The 21231-nt window shown below is 44.5% G+C and overlaps 1 protein-coding gene across 2 annotated transcripts in view; it reads right to left on the bottom strand.

Annotated features, from left to right (window-relative positions):
- The window catches only part of SLC6A6 (solute carrier family 6 member 6), a 466708-nt gene that overhangs the window by 224730 nt on the left and 220747 nt on the right, over positions 1–21231 (bottom strand). For both annotated transcript variants that reach the window (XR_011301897.1, XM_069643408.1), the window contains exon 5: positions 790–1024. Coding sequence is in view for 1 of the 2 variants with exons in the window: in XM_069643408.1 (XP_069499509.1) it covers positions 790–1024 (235 nt within the window). In the remaining variant the exon portion in view is untranslated. The remainder of the gene's footprint in view (positions 1–789; positions 1025–21231) is intronic.

Below are 21231 nucleotides of genomic sequence, written 5' to 3'. Positions count from 1 at the left end.
GACATAAAGACAGCAGAGGCGTAGCCAGGATTGTCTAGCAAATGAGTCCTGAAGCTAATGTAGTTGGACCCACCACAGTGACTTAAACATCTGGAAATGTCCATACATTGCTGCCAAGTGGGCCTTTAAAGAGTTGAGATGGGCCTTGCCCACTCCAGCCCTACCCTGCCTACGCCTCTGTCAGCACAATCCTCTGACCTCTTGCCTCTCAGATGCAGGGTCCACCATGTTTACTAGACATGTCGAGACATTTTATATCCTCATCCCCAAAGTAGAGGGCTGACATGATTTGTAGGGAACAGGCTGCACACTCAGTGACTCCCCAGCTGTGTTTACCATTCCTTTTGAGATACAATATACATGGGTTGGCTCCGTGTCTCAGAAGGAGCCAAGCTGGCATCCAGGCAGGTTACACGAGCCAAGCGGTCATGGGCTTCTCCGTTAATCATTCTCAAGCTGAGTAAACATGCCCTTGTGGACTGAGTTTACTCTCTGTTGGCATGGGATAATGCAGACTGAACACCAAGCTACAATTTCCACCAATGGCAACCTATTACTTGTTTGTCTGCCATTTTATTGAGATTAACTGACTTAACCTTTGAAAGGGCCGGCTGCCTTCATGTATGACCTTAAAAATCTGAACACTGCATTGGTTTATGACGAGTAGGTCTGTGATTGCAACTAGGACTGCTGCATGCTTCCCCTGGGCCTCAGCACAAGTCACTAATTCATGGAACAATGTGTACAATGGTATGAAGCTTACTATACGTATACAAATAAAGGTCGTACTCCCAGAACTCTGTGACGGGCGAAGTGAAGTTGGTGGCATTCAGGGACATCCAGAGGGTTTTGTTCTTCCGGAATGTGTCCTCCACACAGCTGTCTGTGTTCCACTCCTGGTGGCAGTAGGCCCAGGGCAGCCGGCTCTGGAAGGACTGGAAGAGGTAGTACATGCCCCAAGCCAAGATGATGATGTAGTACACGTTGAGCAGGGACACGATTACGATGGAGGCGTAGCCGATCCCTAGGTGAGTAAAAGGAAACATGTTACCATGGGTTCTTCCGTCAGTGTTAAGAGCGCGTATCAGCTTACTGGAGACATAGGGTACATCGATTGTCCTGAATAGATGCAGTCACTAGGCAAGGATATGATCTATCAACAGACACAGTCAGAATTTCCTTTTGTGTAAAACATGTGTAGACAGGAATCCAAGACACTATCTTCAGATCTTACTATGATTAAGATATGTTATCTCGATGCCGAGGTAGCTATTATGGGAACTGCGGAGGTGGACATTGGCAAAGGAAGTAAGGTAGAGGGGAACGCACTGCCTAAGTAGACTAGATTAGCTAGGGGCACTCAACAGTCTTACATTATGTTAGAAGGGTGTCTATCGGCATCTATTTTAATGAGGCCAGGGATTCAGCAGTGATGCTGGTGCTACTCTAGCCGCCTTCCGGTTCTGAACACATAGCCACAGTGATAGGTCGTGGCTGTCTCTCGGAAATCCACTGTCAACAAGCACAGTTTATAGGCTCATGTCCCTTAGAGTGCATGCAAATTCCCGAAGACTCTAAGACATGCATGTTACTACAAATCACGACTCACCGCTTTATCAACTGATCTTTGCCTACCGCCAAGTAGATCAGAGTCAAAGTTATTCAGGACCGGCATGGCCAGCTGAACCACATGTGCCAACCAGACCATGCCATAACATCGCTACTATTAACCATATCACAAATAGTGCCAAGCAGACCAAAACTGACTAATGGCTAGACTGTAGTAAAACAACCTTTGGTCACACAGATCATATATTAGCCAACTGAACCTATTATGGCAGCTCAGATACTAGTACTATAATCTAAGCCATGTTCAAGTTTCACATACTGCAACTTACAACAATCCTTCTATCAGCTAAGGCCTAGCTACTGCGAAGCAGACTGTACCCTCTGCCAGTCAACGTACATATCTTGCTGAATAGAACAAGCCTACGGACAATTAGGCTTTCTCCTTGCTAAATGGATAGCACTGATCATTAGCAAGGCCATGCCATGTGCCATTTAGATGACCCCAACTTCCAAGTAGACCAAACCTATTCCCAACAAGACTAAACAATCTACAAGCTACGTACCACACCTTGTACGTTTTGTGCTTGTACCACACCTGTGAAATAGGACACACTTCTTGACAACTGTAATCATTAGATAATATCTACTTCCATACTGGCCACACAGGTGGCAACTACACCACTCCTCCTGGCACACACATCGTTCCTCCTCTCTAATGCACAAACTGCTTCCAAATGTGTCCAAATTTCAGTCCAACTGCTCCACATTTGCAGCTTAATCTTCACACGGCCTGCTTATTGCCTGGTTACACGAGTCAGCCTCAAAACACCTTCTGCCATTTAGTTCAAAGTTGCTGTCAGGCAGACCAAAGTGCCTATCACCAAACTTCCTGCTATGTCGGGGCACCACTCTGAGAAATAGACACCTCTTCCTGCAACACTATTTCTTTTTATATTTCATACAAATGCAGACCATGCATCGTTCACCTCACTGCATCTTGGCTCTGAGTGAATGAGACTAAAAGAAACACAGTGGCTATAAGTGACGGATTCAATAGTTAGAGTGGATAGAGACAATATTTACGGTTTATACGAACACTAAGAAAATCAGATGTGACCCGCATCATGAGAGGAATAGAAATAGACAATCTGGCCACCTGGTTAGAATACCTTCTACCACTGGCGGCTTAGCTCTTTAAACAGACTTGTGTGCTAGGATATATCCACTGCAGCATCCACTGTCCAAGTGGCTATCAAATGACATAAATGAATGCAACTGCTTGGCCAGTAGCTGGATGTACGGGCAAGAGGTCTGAACCTTGAGGTACTCCACAAGATAGGTTTAATCTATCAGATTTAAATTGATTAGATAACACTGCTTTCGTTCTTTCATCTAGAAAGTATTGAATCCATTATCTTACACTGTCAGTCACGCCCAGTTGAAGTCGACAACCTACAAGGATGGGGTGGTCAACGGCATTAAAATCTCCTGACAAATCTAGCACTGTGAGAGCACTGACATCCTAGACATCAACGATGATTCAAATGTCCTTCACACCTGGGGAAGTGTCAGAAGCTAATCAGGGGGCTTGAACAGTGGGCGAGAATACACATTCTCCACCCGCCGTTTCCAGCCACCCAAGGCCCTTTCCCTGGAGGCGCCATTTTTAAATTGTTAATATTAATGTGACATGGCAACAGAGAGCCTCTCCCTGTTGCCAAACCCCAAGGCCCTCACTTCCCTTGGGCCTACCTGGGCTCGGACTGGCATGCCGTTAAAGGCCATGTGTGCCCACCACAGTGGGGTGAAAGGCATATTCATCATTGCAGTCCCCACTTTTTCTATACCCATCCGGGTTCTGAAGCCAGCTTTATAGTGATAGGTTTGTGCTCCGGTCCCGGCACTCTTCCCGTCTCCTGACTGCCATTGAAATAGAAAAGGGACTTAGTCCCTATGGAAGCAGCCATCTTTTTTTCATTTTTGTCCCCCCTCGGGAGATTGGCACTCCCGGATAAACACCAGTGTGCGAATGGCTTTCACCCCCGCTGTGGGGGGCAGATACAGACTTTAACGGCACTCCATCCTCACCAAGGCCCTCACTTCCCTTGGGCCTATCTGTGCTCGGACTGGCATACCGTTAAAGGCCATGTGTGCCCACCACAGTGGGGTGAAAGGCATATTCATCATTGCAGTCCCCACTTTTTCTATACCCATCCGGGTTCTGAAGCCAGCTTTATAGTGAAGGAAGGAAGTTATGATCTATGAAATGTTTCAGAAGTCAGAGGTTTCAAAATGGCAATTGGCATATAGTTAGCTGGGTCCTTAAGACCCAGATTTCCCGTTGAAGTGGACGTTCGCCCATCATTTCTCATTCCGCTCCCACACATTGCTGAAGCGATGATGAATTCAGGGGTTGCCAGACATTTCGTCGAAAAAAATTGGTCGACCAGACAAATGGTCGAACCAATTTGGTCGAAAACCAAATGGTCGAAAAAAATTTTTTTTTTATTTTAACCCTTTTTTTTTTTTTTTTGGGGGGGTCCCCCCCCAACCCCCTTTTTTTCTCTAAAAACCCCTTTTTTAACTAAACGAAAACCCGAAAAATAAATATAAAAATAAAAAAAAAAATTCGACCATTTGGTTTTCGACCAAATTGCGTCGACCAAATTGCAGTCGACCAGTTTTTTTTCGACGAGTTGTCTGGACACCGAATTCAGGAAGGTTTGCAGATGAATGCTGGTTCAGATTTGGATAAGAGTTCATCCATCTGAATAGAAGATGGTGAAAACTCAGCAAGCGCAATAGCTAGGACTAAGCATCCACGCCTGATGTACATGTCTCTATGCCGGGTATACACTCCAGGATAGAATGATGATCCTCGTGGTTAAAACAACAAAACCTCTGCTTTCAGAGCAATAGCAGCTTGGAAATCGACTAGTACAGTCTAGCCCTAAACTCCAATATTAGGACTCCATAGGAGTCCTAACCACTTCACCCTTTCCAAACGAATTCACTTATCTCTCAATCTACTTGCATGCATACAGCATACACATGGATCGCTGCACACAAGGCAGCTTCTCGCCTGTGAGCACCACCTTGCACCACATTACACTCATCAGAGCTGCTCAGAGCTCACTGCAGTCTGGTCTCATCTTTAGCACCATCGTATAGCTCCCCCATGCCGGAAGAGGAGCTCCCCCAATGCTGCCATCTTATAGATCCTGGGTCTTCCCCATAACATACGTGCCCTTAAATCCCAGGTAATTCTGTCCTGCACTCGTCAGCACCACAGGTTTCACTCCTACACCCCACTACCCAAATGCCCCGTCTTGCAGAACCCCCTACACCAAAGCCACCAAAATGGCAGAGGTGTTATATACATTACCATATTTTATTACATTATTATTATTAAATACCCTTGTATAGAGAAATACCTTCTAAAGTAAATTACAGTTTAAAATAAAACACCCATAGGAAGTGGCATGATTAGCTAATTATTTTCTGATGTGTTTTCGCTTTTAGATTTTGACTTACAAATATTCTAAGTAATCCACCAAAAACAAGATGCCATCCTATACCAGGAGAATTTACACCCCAATAGTGCTCTTCATCATATGGTCTTTCTTTCTAAGAATCAAGTGAAATGGATGTCAGCACCACCCCTAAAATAGCTATGTGTTCGTCACGATACGCAACAGAGAGGCTTACACCCGGCGGCGAAGAGCATGAGCGCATAAGCAACGTGTGGGAAAGTCCGCTTAAGTTGGGTGAGTGTCCAAGAGATCAAGTTCCTTCTGCATTCTCTGCATAGTGGATGTCCCAGTTGCTACGGTAGGTGCTGACGTTGGAATTTGCTGTAATCACATTACAGGCTTTGCAGAGGGGCTGTTTATTGGGAACCTGATCCAGGCAACCCTTCACAGCTTACCTTCCAATAAATCACTGATCAGTGCTGGTGGATCATGTGCACTAGGTGGACATTTACAAACTGGAGGTCTTTACACTGCAGCCCCCACACAGCCTTTGAACGGATACCCAGCGGCACAAGAAGATGGCACTAGTCTGTTTCAAACGTAATGCGAAGCCGCGGGTTTCATCAGATGGCCACACTGTTCAGACTTGGACGTGCGCCATAGGACCAATTTACGCTGGGGAAATGGTCATAGAGGAGAGATCACATTCAAGGACAGCCATGTTGGGAGGGTCTGAAAGCGGCAATGATGCTACTATGTGTTTGGTCATGTTCACATAGGATGCTGACCATTTGGAATTTTCAGATGTCGTTCGGGGATACGATGGGATACAATATATCTAGAGATCAAGAGCTACAAAATGACCAAAGTCACTGATGTGTAGATGGTCGGAGCTACAGAAAGAACAACATACGTACAAACGTGTGGAAATAATACAGAACACGGCAATGATCATGTGGCATGCGTCATCTCCTAATGTCCGGAGCTAGCAGAAATGTGCCGATCATTATAGCACATCCTCCAGGAAGAGACACTGAACTTCTATCGTTTGGGCAACCAAATTATCTCCAGCACATGATTGTCACAAGTGGGCTCACAATCCCAACAGAGTACACCGAACATGAGACACACTGCTGCAAGCAGAATAAGGAACAATACCTGTAAAAACATCATAAAAAAGACACCATGATCTAACCACAAAGATTCCGAAATCCAGGGTGCATCCACCGATAGATCTACAAATCGGGTGCACAAATTCAGGCAATGCAAATCTAATAGGATCTCTATTTACCCAAGCACTGTAAAATTCAGGTCAACACACAAATACTTGGATGTCCCAAATAAAGCTAGAAACTCATACTAGGTTTTAAATAACCTGCATGAGAAATGGCCTTTCCGTTCCAGAACTAGATAGAAACATTTACTATCTATTCCATGGCTATGGTATGTCTTCTATTTCTAGGAGAAGTGGGTCTGGGCTAAAAATAGAAGACATACGATTCATAGGGCCTCATTACACGGACGGCGGTAAGGGTTAACGGTCACCGTTAATGGCAACGGGGACCGTTAACCCTTACCGCCGTACTACGAGGTCCCTTAGCGGGTTGGTGCTCTAACGCCTGCTTTTTGCAGGCGTTAAAAACCAACCCGCTAAGGGACCTCGGAGCTAATTACGGCACCGCAAAATTGCGGTGCCGTAATTAGCGCCTTCCCCATTCCCATAGAGCCCTATGGGGCAGAAATGGGAATGGGGAAGGGCAATGGCGGAAGGGGGATTTACCGCCCCACCGACCTTGGGATGGGGCGGTAAATCCCCTTACCGCCAAGGCGGTGCCGGTAATTTACCGGCATGGTCCAGGGTGCTAATAGCACCCTGGATCACCGCCTTCCGTGTAATGAGGCCCATAGTATAGGCAGTCCTGCTTTAGAAAGAGAAAAAAGTGTCATTCCTTGCAAGGGTTTAACCACTATTTTTCTATTTATATGCCTGTAAGAACATATGCAACCTATCAGTAGAGCAGTGATGAGCTGTACAAGGGGGTAGTATGATTAAAGAATGTGTACCTCATTAAGAAGGAAGGGATTCTCCATGGTCATGAACAAGATAGTTAATGGGTGGGGGTAGAGTCTTTGTTGTGATCTTAGTGGACATGGCAACTGGGTAGTAAGCACAGACCGATAGAATGTTACTTTCAGCATCAGCCCTGTTGCAAGTTGTACAAGACATCTGGAGGGTGGTGCATGATCAAGGGGTTGGTGAACTAATATCATTAGATATACAAATAATAATACGCTGGATAACTGTTGTCCAGTGTGCTACAGGAGATTCCTGCTAAGAGATCCACAAAGGAGTTAAATAAACCAATAACTCCCTTCTGAAGAGCTATCTATGTAGTTAATTGAGGGTAATAAATTAAGGAAACTAAATCGATGTTTGATGATAGGGATGTTTAATCATGGCATATAAATGATTTTCTTTTTCTAACTTAAAAATAATGTTTTTTCAAACTTTTATTTTTTAGGAGTGAATGCACACCAGTATCCACAATATTCTAATATGATTAGATGTTTATGCAGAATTTGACAGAATAGACCATCGGCTTCTCCTGGACTTCTTACAATAGTTCTGGATTTGTAGTTCAGACTTATTATGGGGACTCCTGTTCTCTGGGTGCATTACATGGAGGTCATATTTGTTTGTAATCTTAGATTGCATCCTCAGATCTTATTGGGGGCTATGCATGTACAAGCATCACTGTATTCCTCGAATCCTGCATTATCATCTTTCCCACATAGGGTAACAAGGATTAACGGCAACATTTCCACTACTCTGGCCCTCATTACAACACTGGCGGTAACCCATGGCGCTATTAGCACCATGGTTGTTGCCGGTGTTGTAACGAGTCCGCCAAGGTTCAATGGTGAATTACCACCCCATTCCAAGGTTGGCAGGGCGGTAATTCCCCATTGATCATTGGTCCTTCCCCATTCCCATTTTTGCCCCATAGGGCTCAATGGGACTGGGGAAGGCGGTATTTACGGTACCGCAAATTGCGGTACCTTAATTACCTCGAAGGTCCCTTTGCGGGTCCCTACTTTAACGGCTGGTCCAGACCAGCTGTTCAGGTTGGGACCCGCAAAGGGACCTCGTAATTAGGCGCTAAGGGCGCCTCAGCCTTTTACAGCGCCGTTAACCCCTTAGCGCCAGGGTCGTAATGACCCCCTCTGACTTTTGTAGTTCAGGTTTCTGGATCTACCTTAGAAGAAAATGAAGAGACTGCAACATGCCCACAATATATTGGCCCACATCCTTCACTGTATTGTCTTTAGCACCCATACAGCACTAACCACTTGCATTGTGCTCCTATTCCAAACAATCTTCTGCTAAAGACCATGGGCCAGATTTACAAAAGTGTTTTTTCAATGGGAAAGTCCCATTAAAAAATGCTTTTTTTAATCAGGCCAGTGTCTCATGAACAAGGGCTACTTTGGAGTCAAGCCCAAGTTCATGGTCAATAAAACCAAGCCTTCAGTTCCTACAGAAGAACTGTAGTTTCTTTCAATAACTCATTTTGCTCCATGGGGTGTCAGAGCCTTTTCATTTTGTACCCCCACTCTATAGAATTCACTTCCAAAGTCACTTTGGTAATTGGAGAATCAAAATGTCTCTGCCAAGTCACTAAACCAAGGATGTTTACATGCAAGGTACTTGCTTCTGTCAAATCCACATTTTGTACTTCAACACCAAGATAGCCCATAAGGGTATAATAGATAGATGGATAGGTGGATAGATAGATAGATAGATAGATAGATAGATAGATAGATAGATAGATAGATAGATAGATAGATGTATTTCCACTTCCATTATTAAGTTGAGGATAGATGGGGTGAATCTCATGTCAGTAGCAATGATTTTCTAGTGTCTGAGCATAACCTAACTGAGCATGCATGTGTCCTAGCCTTTTATTTTATACATGTCTTTATTTGCATTCTGCCAATGTCTGGATTCCTTGTTTGCATTGGCTTCCTGTGATGGTTATGTTATCCACCAGGAACGGAGGTAGGCCTCTTGTAATGACATAGCAAGTGGCCCATCAGGCTTTAAAGATAATTGCTTTGAGGGCAGCCAACGCAGGTTGTTCAGGGTTGGAGTTTTCATGGTAGAAGTACTTGAGTCATTTAATGAGTCAGGGAGTGCCATGCAAGATTATTTAACTGGTCCAATGAGGTATGTAGGAGCCTGTGAGAAGGTCTTTGCCACAATCCAGGTGGTTTAGGACTAAGTCTTGGACAGTGGTTCTGAAATCTAACTCACTGAGATATAACTCTCTACCATATTGGATCGGAGTTGATACCAGTCTGTCTTCTTGCTGATGTAGATCTTTAAGGTGTCATCACTGATTTGCACCCTCAGCGTTGGAGCCAGCCAATCAGGTGGCTGGGAACGTGAGCTTGAACTGCCGGTACAAGCCTGTGTTCCAAGCACCTGATGGCCGGCTAACACCACCACCATCTTCTCTCCACCCTCCACACTGGTTTTATTCTTTATGACCCCCCACAACTCCCACTTACCTTTTATCGGCTATGGCAGCTGCACCTTCCTCTCAGCTTCCCCCAGCTGCCATGGAAAGAGAAGAGCGTCTCCGTATGGAGCCCTGCCTTCCCTTTTCATGGTGGCCATCTTTGAAAAGGATTTTCCTTCCTAATGCGGGAGGCCACGCGCGTCCGTCCCGTTGTAGGAAGGATAATTCTTTTTTTGTTTAGCACCCCGGGTTACCCCTTTGGTAACCCGGGGTGCTAATGGCCTTCATCCCCCGTTCCGGGTGTTGGTACGGGGGATAATGGCCCGCAGCCCTCGTTATCTGACCTCGCTTCGCTAAGGCCGATAACTTGGGCTGCCGGGCTATTATCCCCCATTCCAGCCTCTGGAACGGGGGATGAACGCCACATCGATTTTACTTTTGAGGAGAGTTGGTATATAAATCCTTCAAACATACCTGCGAGCCATTGCTGGGTCTAGATTTGACTGGAGCTTTTGGTGATGAGGATGAAGTATGTCCTTGTCACGTTCAACTTTAGGCAGAAAAATACATCCAAGGTTTGAAGAGGGTGAAGCAGTTCTTAAGTGACTGGATGTTGTTCATTGCAATGATTTTCAGGATACGTTCTCGCCGGGCTACTGATTAATTTATGATCCATTGTTGGTTATGGGTCCTTTAATAGGTTTTGCAAACATGTTGAAGAGAACAATAGAGAGGATGGAGCTGTGGGGTGCTCTATAAGTAAATTGGCATGGCTGCAATCTGCAATGGCCTCATCTGGACAAGTTGGTGTTCATTTGTGAGGATGGAGCGGATCCACTTCATGAGAATGTATTTCAATTTCATGTGAATTGCCAGGATCTCCATTCGAACTTGATGGGTAACAGTGCCAGAAGCTGTCAAGACATTAGGTGGGACTAGGAAGTAGGAGTCTATCCTCTGATGTGGATAGCATGGAGAATGGCTTGGTAGGTCACCATTCCATGGCTGCATTTTGCTCTGAGCAAGACTTTTATGCATGCTGGAGTTTGATGGTCACTAATTCCTTTGTTTTCTTCCCATGGAGGGGCAGTTTGTCCGGAATTTGGTGGCTCAGTCTGGTTTTTAGCATGTCAGGGAAGAGACCTTATGTAAGTGAGGAATTGCCTATTTTGAGAATGGTTGTGAGTTCATCTTAATTGAGGGATTTCCTTGTGATGGACCATATGGAGCCATAATTCTAGAGTTGCTGTTGCGGTGAAGACAAGACTATAGGTGTTTCCACTGAGGTCAATTAGTGTAGTTATGTAGTGTTTGGTTTTTTTGTGTTTGAGAAGATTAAAAGTAGAAACTTGAATTTTGTTGCTGGGGAAAATCACCCCTTTTCCATTAGGGTACTGCAAGAGATGACAGTCAATCACAGGTTCTCCAGGTTGAATTTATTCAATCAAATCACTGGAACATTTGGTGATTTACCTGGACCCACCCATTACTTTGTATGATTTTGAAGTTTTAGAGTGAATGGGCCTCATTACATGGTAGGCGGTAAGGGATTACCGGCACCGGTAAGGGCACCGGTGCCGGTAATCCCTTAACGCCCTACTACGAGGTCCCTTAGCGGGTCCCTTCCTTAACGCCTGGTTTTACCAGACGTTATGGAAGGGACCCGTTAAGGGACCTCAGAGCTAATAACGGGCCTGCTTATAGCGGGCCCGTTATTAGCTCCATCCCCATTCCCATTGAGCCCTATGGGGGCTCAATGGGAATGGGGAATGGTTCCCGGAATGGGGACTTACCGGGTCCTCCAAGGTCGGAATGACCCGGTAAGTCCCTATTCCGGGAACATGGACCCGGAATGCGGTAAGGGGGAAGCCATGGCGCTAATAGCGCCATGGCTACCGCCTACTGTGTAATGAGGCCCAATATGTTTGCTTGGGTATAGTTGGACAAACATGAAAGAAACTCAGGCATAGAAAGACAGTGCATTGCTGTATCATTAGTAGCAGGAAAATAGCTACACCAGTTGTCAAGCAATAATTTGGCCCAGGGCATATCATAGAGGAAATAAAGGAAATTCATTGGATGTGTAAAACACAAATATTAAGAGAGCATGTCAACTGTAAATAATGCATACATAATTGAGCCTCTAGGAATCGTATAAGGAAAGATTGTGGGCAGATGTTCTTCTACCGGACCTGAACCTACTGTCCATCACAACATCCCCTGATCTTTGGGAAATCTTTAAAATGGGTGGAATACATTAAAAAGGCACACAAATAAACCACATAACCTCGTTTCTAAGGCACTCGCGTATTGGTGTATGTCTAGCTGCTTATTTTTTCTCATAGGAGATCATTAAGAGTTGGGCAGTAATGTTTAAAAAAAAGTATTTCTTTTCAATGTGTACTTTAGTATTGATGAGGAGGAATTTAGCTTGTATGGTAATACAGAATAACTAAAAGCGGCAGAGTGAGAATGATTGTGAGTTCGAATTCTACACAGGAATCTGAATATTTTTACCTCCACATGAAAGGTTATAGTACAAATATATGATTCCCTTTATTGCTATATAATATTTTATTTTATTTCACTGAAGGGATGTGCAAGTGCTTCAGTTCAACCTAATGGACTAATATATGCAGGGGAACTCCAAAGAGATGATATAGCGGTGACGATGTGGGCATCACAGATGTATAAGGTACATGGTACCGAAGCATTTTTAACCTATACTTACCATCTCACAGGCATTTCCATCCCAAAACATGCAGTTTCCATATTTGCAATAAACAAGACATGCAAACAATAGATGTTTGCTGTGAGTTTCCTAACCTGGTGGCAGTAAACTAATAGCTCTCCAGGAAGCCCTCATATTTCCTCATGTATTTTCAGTAAGTACGGCATGCAGAAATCTATGACAGAATACTTCCAAACTCACAATAGGAGCTATTGCAAATAGGAGCTTACTTATGCAAAATAAGGAAACTCTGTACAATTGGGAAATCTGCAATCCTCCCTCGCGCTTTCATAAGCAATTACTTTAAAAATCAAATGAATTCAATGCTCAGAAATGGAAAACCTTTTTTTATTGGTCCTCATTATAAGTTTGCCGGTATACCACCTGTAAATCAGGGAGGATACTGGCAAACGATATTACTATTCCCGCCGCCTGATATGCCAGAATTACTGGCATATTACAGATGGAGAAAATGATGGTAAATCCCCATTCCCTGGAGTCCCATTGGACACCGTGCATGGATTGCCACCATTACCTGCACCAGTAATACAGTTGCCGTAATACCATCTGTTTTTTGCAGGTGGAGTGCCTGATTTACCTTCATCTCTTTGCTGGTGGTAAATCCGGCCACTCCCGGCAAACTTGCAGTTTGCAAGTCTGGAAACGTGCTGTTAACCGGCAAAAAATGGCACGATAATTCCAGACCGGCAAACTAATAATGAGGCCATTGTCTTTTTCAAACTTCAAACTTGCATTTTTTATGACAAGCAGCAAATATGGGTCTTCAACATTTGTCTCTTCTGATGCTTTAAACTACAGCTCCCATCTGCCATAGCTAGTATAGTCAATTATGAGGGTTCATTGGTATGGTAGTCAGGTACGTCAATTTACCATAATTGCAGGGTTAGTGGAAGTGACATTGCATAGCATATGACATCACAAGAAGTGATGTTGTATGTCCTTTGACACTGGTGACATCCTAGGTTAACCCATATAACCCTAAGTTACTAGGGGAATCTAGACGTGGACCCCTTCCTCACTATTCTTAGAGAGGCACAGATCGACCCTACTGATGAGGTCCAACCAGACTGAAACACGTGTCTGGCGTTTCTGTTGGTACTCTTGTTCAGAGGAGAATTGCCTAGCATTTCGGTGCTGGACTGCCCCAGGGCAGGACAAAGATTGATATGTTTGGGATATTTCATCTCTGTGAAAGATAGTGAGCTAAACACTCTGGGTAAGTCTCTCGTAACCAGGACTAATGTCTGGCAGAGGGACTCCCAGGACCCCCCTGGTAATTTGCATATTTAAGTAACTTTGGGTCTCACCCTAAATTACTAGGGGAATCCAGACGTGGACCCCTTGCTCACTATTCTTAGAGAGGCAAAGCTCCTCCCTACTGATGAGGTCCAACCAAACACGTGTCTGGAGATGCTGTTGGTACTCTTTTTCAGAGGAGAATTGCCTAGCATTTCGGTGCTGGACTGCCCCAGGGCAGTACAAAGACTGATATGTTTGGGATATTTGTTCTCTGTGAAAGATAGTGAGCTAAAGACTCTGGTAAGTCTCTCGTAACCAGGACTAATGTCTGGCAGAGGCACTCCCAGACCCCCCTGGTAATTTGCATATTTAAGTAACTTTGGGTCTCACCCGGACATCCTATGAAATGACATTGAATCTAGATGTCAAAACCTGAAGTGAATGACAGGTGTAAAAACATTAGTGTGCTTACATTTCATAAAATACCAAATGCTGTAATGTCCTGGCCTACTAGTAAACCTGAAACAACTAGTGCTATATTTTCTTTTAAAAAGAACTGGAGGGGATGGGAGAGGATGATGTGTAGATATCCTGATACATGTTTTTTAACCACACAATTGATTAAACAGCATTATGTGTTGCAATTGGATTGCTCAGTGTGTCAAAAGCTCATCTACGACAAGTGCCAGCCTGCACTTTCCATGTTCATATTTCATCAGGCCTGAACCAGTCCTTCATCCTTCCAAGGTTGATACACTAAGTACTATTACATTTCATACTAATAACACCTATCTTTACAGCAGTTTAAAGCAGGAGCTATCAGGTGTCAGGCATGAAGTCCTATATTTCCTTAGTCCGTAGCTGGTCCCATAGCACAGCGAGTAGAGTGCTCGCTTTGTCATCTGTGCAGAGCTTGCCGAATCACGGCAGGGCCAAATTCATCCTTCCAAGGCTGATAAATGAGCACCATACACTGTGGGTAATAATAAGCAGCACTCACATACCTGAGGGTTGGTAGCGCTATAAAAATGCTAAATTATTATTATAATTATTATTATTATTATTATTATTATTATTATTATTATTATTATTATTATTATACATACAAATATAACATAACACTATTTATTTTACTTGGATATAGGAAAATCTAGGCCACGTTAGAGAAATTCAAACTTCACAGATGATTTCTAAGAATAAAGCAGTTTCTTAGAAACCACTTCATGTTTGTTTTCACAATGCCATTGGCGACTGGTGAATTTCTAATTGGTGGAGTGTAAATATTTCCAACAAATTTGCAAGTGCAACCGAGCGTAGCATGAGAGCCTGAACCAACCAAGTCCTGGGGGGTTCTGAGAAAGTGTCTTTAATAATTGGTTGAAATGGTGTATTATACAGGACGGTGTCTGTGAAAATCTTTTAAAAAGCTAGACCGTTTGCAATCAGTTTTGTAGGGTAAATCCAATAGATGCACATCACCCACAGTGCACAGGAGCATTTCTCAGTGCATTTTGATGATGCATTTCTCCAAAAATGTTCACACTGCCTGTGCACATACATTTCCATGCTGACTGCACTTATATATGGCAGTATTCCCATATAAGAACATACTCATGTTGCATATAATGCCAGTAATGATACCATAAGAAAACCATTAAGAAAACCACGTCTAAACTGGCTCTGCGTTAGGACACCTACCTATGCTGGGAGGCAAGGGGGTCCGTTTGGGCGAGCCCGAGCCTGGTGGATGTATCCCCGGTTTCGGGTCTGGAGGAGATGTGCCTTCCTGGGTTCACCTTCACATAGGGTGCCATCATGTTCTGTGCGGGCTGCAGCACGTGTACCGACAGCATGGGTCGTTGGGGAACGAGCTTGCATTCCAAGCCTCGTTCCTGCGGCAGCTCTTCCTCCACGCATGCACCGGACCGGTTTGCTGGTCAAGGCTTGCTTCCATGCCGGGTTCCTATATAAGCGATCTGGACTGGAAACTCGCCACGTCTCAACGTGGTTCGGAGTTCTGACCTTCCGCTTCGCTCCTGAACTTCTGTTCACTTACCTTCCTTGCTCCTTGTTCCCGTGACGGGTTCTTCCTTGGTCCTGGTTGTTTCTTGCCCTTGTTGCCTTGGGTCCCTTTTTCTGGTCGTAGGTTCCCGATCCTGGCCCTGGGGCTAGTCTCCAGTTCTGAGCCTTCTGTTCTCTCCTTCCAGTCCTGTCATTTTGCCTGCTCCTTCCAGTTACCTTCCCTGACCTCTTGCCTTCTTCCCAGAGTTCCTTCTCTCTGTTTTGCTTTGCTGCCTCCTGCATTGCTTGGGTACCGTGGATCTTCTGCAATCCAGCAGCATTGGAACACCACGCCCACAGTCCAGCAAATCCAGCAGCATTGGACCACTACGCACTCTATCCGGCAGATCTACATCAACAGACTTTCCGTGCCAGTGCTTGCACTGTTCAGGCGTCACGTTAAAAACAGGGAAGAGTCCATCCATGGCGTCAGATGCTGGACAACTTTCAATCCTGTGTTTTCAGGGCAGAACGAGGGCCGTTTTTTGCGCTGCCTTCCATCTTCAAGCCTACAACTTCAACGATCTTGCTACTCCAGTATGCAAGTCTCAGGTCTGCAACGTCCACGGGACACACAATTTAACACTCTGCCAATATATGTCAGTACCCGCACGTAAGAACTTACTCCTGTGAGCTTTGCCATTAAATATCCAATGCATTAATAAGAAAACATATTTCAACTGGCATCTCCAATACACGCCAGTCTAGACACATGATAACACCTATCATGTTCGCTGTATCATAAATGCCCAGTAAAAAGTGTCATGCCACACTAAGAAATGGCTAGACTGATTGCATCAAAATGCCAGTCTAGCCATGTAATAACACTCATCATGCTTGCTTTATCATGCTTTGAAAGCAAGTGTGATATGTGTTATTACATGTCTAGACTGGCATTTTGGTGTAATAAGTCTAGCAATGTCTTACTGTGGCGTGACATTTTTTACTGGCCATCTATGATACAGTATCAAACATGCACAGTAGGAAATCTCTCCTCTGTTTCTCTTCCCCTGCCCCCTCTTCCCACCCTGCCCAATCTGTCTCTCAGTCTGGCACAAATCCAACACAAGTTCAACTACAGACATTCAGTCATTCAAACCCTCATGCAGAATGTACACAGCATTCATCTCAAAAAGCATTTACCCAGCATTTACTTGCTCATTCAAAGACACATTCATGCATTCAAACAGCATTCACACAGCCTTTACTCACTTATTCAAACACATATCCATGCATTCAAACAACATTTACACAGTACATACTCGCTCAGTTCGCCATGCACACATACTGTAAGGAAGGCATGGTATCAAACAGTGAAGACAGACACAAGTGATCACAGTTCAAGAGTGATTATTAAACTTCATTCGGGTGGTTGAACACCTATCTAATCCTAAATCTAAGAATGGGAGCAAGCTACAACCATCAAATAATAATAAAGCAGTCCTAGTGGAGTCTCTGTCAAAATAAAAGGCCCTACAATAATAAACCTACTGCCAATCCTTACATCTAAATACAAAATGTGTGGGACAACAATGTAGACGAAAAAAAGTGTTCAAGAAATGATATGTCAGGATAGTTGAGCAGTTGGCTTCTCTTCTCCACGTTTTTAGCACGGGACAAGGTGGCACGTTTCAGCTTCACACACACCCTGACTTCTTGGCCACGAGGAAACAGTTCAAGCATAATTATCAGCGCCTTCTGCCAAAGTCTCTCTTCCAATGACAGTCTCTTATTGCAGAGGGCCTGGTGTAACAAAAACACACACCCAAGTGAAGAGGGAAGGTCAAAATCAGGCTCTGTCCCCCAACCCACCATACACCCAAACCAGGAAGAAAAACCACAGACAATATGGCTGCCGATCGCACAAAACATCACCGACCCCCACTGCACCGCCGATGGACAAGTACAACGAAAGATACACTCTCAGCCCACCTTATCACCCCAATGCAGTGCAAACATTACCCAAGGTGGAAGAAACCCCGCGGGACGAGATCAAAGACAACTCTATTGACAGTCTCGACGAAAGCACCAAGAAGTCACACATATAGCCGTTATATGCAACACGACATAGTAGCATTAGACATGAAGCACACGTGCCACCTGCACATCGGGACACAACCATGCACCCAACTACCCATAGAACACAGACGTACAGTTCTATTAGCTAGAGGACAGTAACATAAACATACTGGCTGCACATTTATTATTTTGTCAATAGCTTGCTGCAGCAAAGCAGAAACCGTAAGAAGCAAAGAAGCGATTGTTTAAATGCTTGCAGATGCTTACATGTGAATCACTCTACAGAGCACAGGAACCTCCGAGAGACCTTGAAGTGCGGGGGTCCATTAACCTACAGATACTATGGTGAAGCAGATATAGTGGAGACTAGACTATGGCTCAGGAAGACACAGTAGGCCACAAAGGGCTCACAAAGCTAAAAACTAAGCTGACTACAGAACGAACCTGAGAGATGTCATGTATTTAGCAGGACCATCGCCAAGGTCACATTATTGCACGCAACATTCTTCCCCCTGACCTGGAGTAACACTGGCAGAGCAGACCCGAATAATCCTCCTAAATTCAAACTAATTCAGAGCCCAGAAGCCCACAACTGTGGTCCCTGGTCGTGTGGTCTGGCCGAGCTGACGGCTGAGAAGAGCAGAGATCCCATGGGTTGGACAGCGGCTGGCAACAAAGTTATTACAACCATAGCTGAAGCTAAATGATGGGAAAGGAATGCTCTCATAGGCAAAGGTGGTTCACACACGAGTATGGCACAGACACATAGTTGCACATGTTACATTGAACAGGTACACTCCGGACTGAGAACCAACTTGAGTTCCAGGCCTGAGGGCAAGTAGCTAAGCCAATCACAATTTGTGGCCCTGGGGGTGGGTAACGGGGGGTCATCAACCAATCGTTGGGTCCACATACTGAAACATTGTAGAAATAGCACTTTTTGTGCTGATCCAGGCCAGACACCTGACATGGGAGGGCCAGTAGAATAACCTCTATAGTAACCGCTATAACGGGATTAGTACTCAAGGACCAATCAGGTTGGTGATAGGTTTGCTGGAGAAGGGCCTAGGTTATGACATCATTGTTACATAGATTTTCCTAAAAACTGGCCTGCGAGCCATTGTTCATTGAGTGTGCGCCTAGACTTCTATCCATGTGTTATCCCTGTTGGTTTGTTGGCTGTAATAAAACACAGTTGAACTTGCTACCTGTCTGGACCTGTGTTCCTATTGGGAAAGGAGAAGGAGTTAGGCCGTCCATGGGTTTGGAGTCTGAACTCTTAGCAGCCCACCCTGCTTGCCTGGGAGTTTTCCCTAATAAAAGTTATTTTCTTATCAGGATTTTCACATTTGCAGATTCGCAACTGATCTCCCTCATTCACGCTCGGACCATGGATCCCCCTCGTTCAGCTTCAGATCCCTTTAGCACAATGTTCTTAATTGGTCTCCCTCATTCGGGTTCAGACCACGGATCCCCTTCTTTCGGGCTCAGATCCTTTTGTATCAAAAACCGAAGACTTTCAATGGTGTGATGGGTTTTGCTTAAACCGTTGCAGGACGAATTCGATTTACACCAATTCTTATTCTTTATCTTTTTCTTTTATTTCTACCACTTCTTGGCTGAATATCTTACAGAGACCTTCAATTGAGCACAACTTGTGGTTCCAGACCACTCTGTCACGAATAATGTATCTTCTTTGCTACAGTCCAAACATTCATCAGCCGTCAGGCTGTCCTCGCATCTTTCATCACACACGTTCAGCAATCTTTATCCTTGCTCTTTATATACAATCCTGCCGCTTGCAACATTGACTTCAACACAGACTGGTCATCATCGGTTTCCCCATCTCATCGGCTGCATTGAATAACTGCAGGGACCAGGCTACTCATGCAGACAAGTGGTAATGGTATTACTGTTTGGCTATATTTCAAGAGGAAGTACCACCAAACTCGTAATCAGACCAATGACTTTTGTCCTATGGTAAACCATCCATAGTTTTAGACCAAAAATCTCAAATTTCATTATTGAAACTCTTTTCCATGTCAGCATTCATGTAAAGCAAATATCCTCCACATAAAAGTATTACCCGATGTGCTAAGTACAGCATGCGGTAATATGTAATCACCATAGAGTCCTATGGGAAAAGATATGGGTAATAAGTGAAGGCTCTGCATAGTTCTGAGTCTTGCAGACCCTTACCATTACAGCATTGCTTCATCATGCAGTAACAGTAGTACTGCCAAACCCATTGGGATGCCCTTCATGTTTATGAAATCACTCCTAATTGTGAGTTGGGATCACATGAGATATACTTTGCATGGGGTAAATGGAAAAGTACTGGGTGAGGTAAATAATTCATATTTACCTCAAGCAGTGCTTTCCATCAGTGGTCAAAGTGGTCAAAGTGTACAGAAAGTGTACAGAAAGAAGTAGTGGGACTATGTTCCCTACTGGCCTGCACCGCTCCCCACAAACCCCATTGCCACGCACCCTCCCACGACACAATACAAATCCCTAAACACATACGCCTGCTGTTTGGCGGAACGTTCAGTGCAGTGCACTGAAAGTGCAAGTTTCGTACACTTTAATTTTAAACAAAACCATTCCGGAACATTTTATTTTTAAGATAAAAGTATAGGAACAGTAAAACTTAATTATAGGAAGTAGAGGAGCCCCGCTTCCAACCGCTCCCACCCACTTCACTTTCCATGTGCCCAATGTAGCAAATATCACATTGTTCCACATCTCAATGACAGAATCTCTAATGCCACATCCAGCAGCTGAGAACCTTTCACTATGCGTTGGGAACTAGAGTACGCTATTCCCCTATCAGCGCCACTCGTTCTGACAAAGCTTGGTGTACCACAATTCAAGATTCCCTCTCCAGCAAAATAGAAACGTTTACCTGTAAAATGAATGCCAAAAAAGCCCTCCTTGCGAGCAAGGCATCCTCTATTGAGCTTGCTGTCCACACCAGCTAATCCCAGGTCCCCACCACCCCTGCATTCGATTTCACTCTAGTTACTCAAGAGCAAATTATCAACGCCATTCAAACACTGAAACCTTCCAACTGCAATGGTGACCGCTGCCCGGTCCGCATTGTTAAGCTCTGTGCTTTCACGCTTGCACCCACCATCACTGATTTTTCTAACGCCTCGGTAACTTCTAGCGCGGTTCATGCTAACATCAAATTTGCCTGTATAGCACCCTTTCTAAAAAAACGTCCACTCTTGCCCCTACTGTCTCTACCTATTACAGGCCTATCACAACAGTCCCTTTCCTGCTTAAATTACTAGACTACCTTGCCTATAGCCAAGTCCATCATTTCCTTGAGCAAAACCACCTTCTTAGAAATAGACAATCCGGCTTTTGTCCCAAAGAACAGCACAGAGACGGCCTTGCTGGATTTAAAAATCCAAATGGACACCATCAGTGACTCCGGCAATCTAGCAAAACTCTTACTATTAGACCGCTCTGCTGGATTCAACCTAGTCGATCATGACACACTATATGTCTCCACCAGAGCCAACATTTCTACTTCTCCCCTGAAGCCTGTGCCTGGATCAAATCCTTTCTGCGTGATCGCACCATCCAA

The sequence above is a fragment of the Ambystoma mexicanum genome, chromosome 2p (assembly GCF_040938575.1).
Source record: "Ambystoma mexicanum isolate Mex_15411 chromosome 2p, UKY_AmexF1_1, whole genome shotgun sequence".
In the NCBI taxonomy this organism is placed as follows: Eukaryota; Metazoa; Chordata; class Amphibia; order Caudata; family Ambystomatidae; genus Ambystoma; species Ambystoma mexicanum.
The sequence above is the reverse complement of the archived record's forward strand: the minus strand, read 5'-3'. Positions and strand labels throughout refer to the sequence as shown.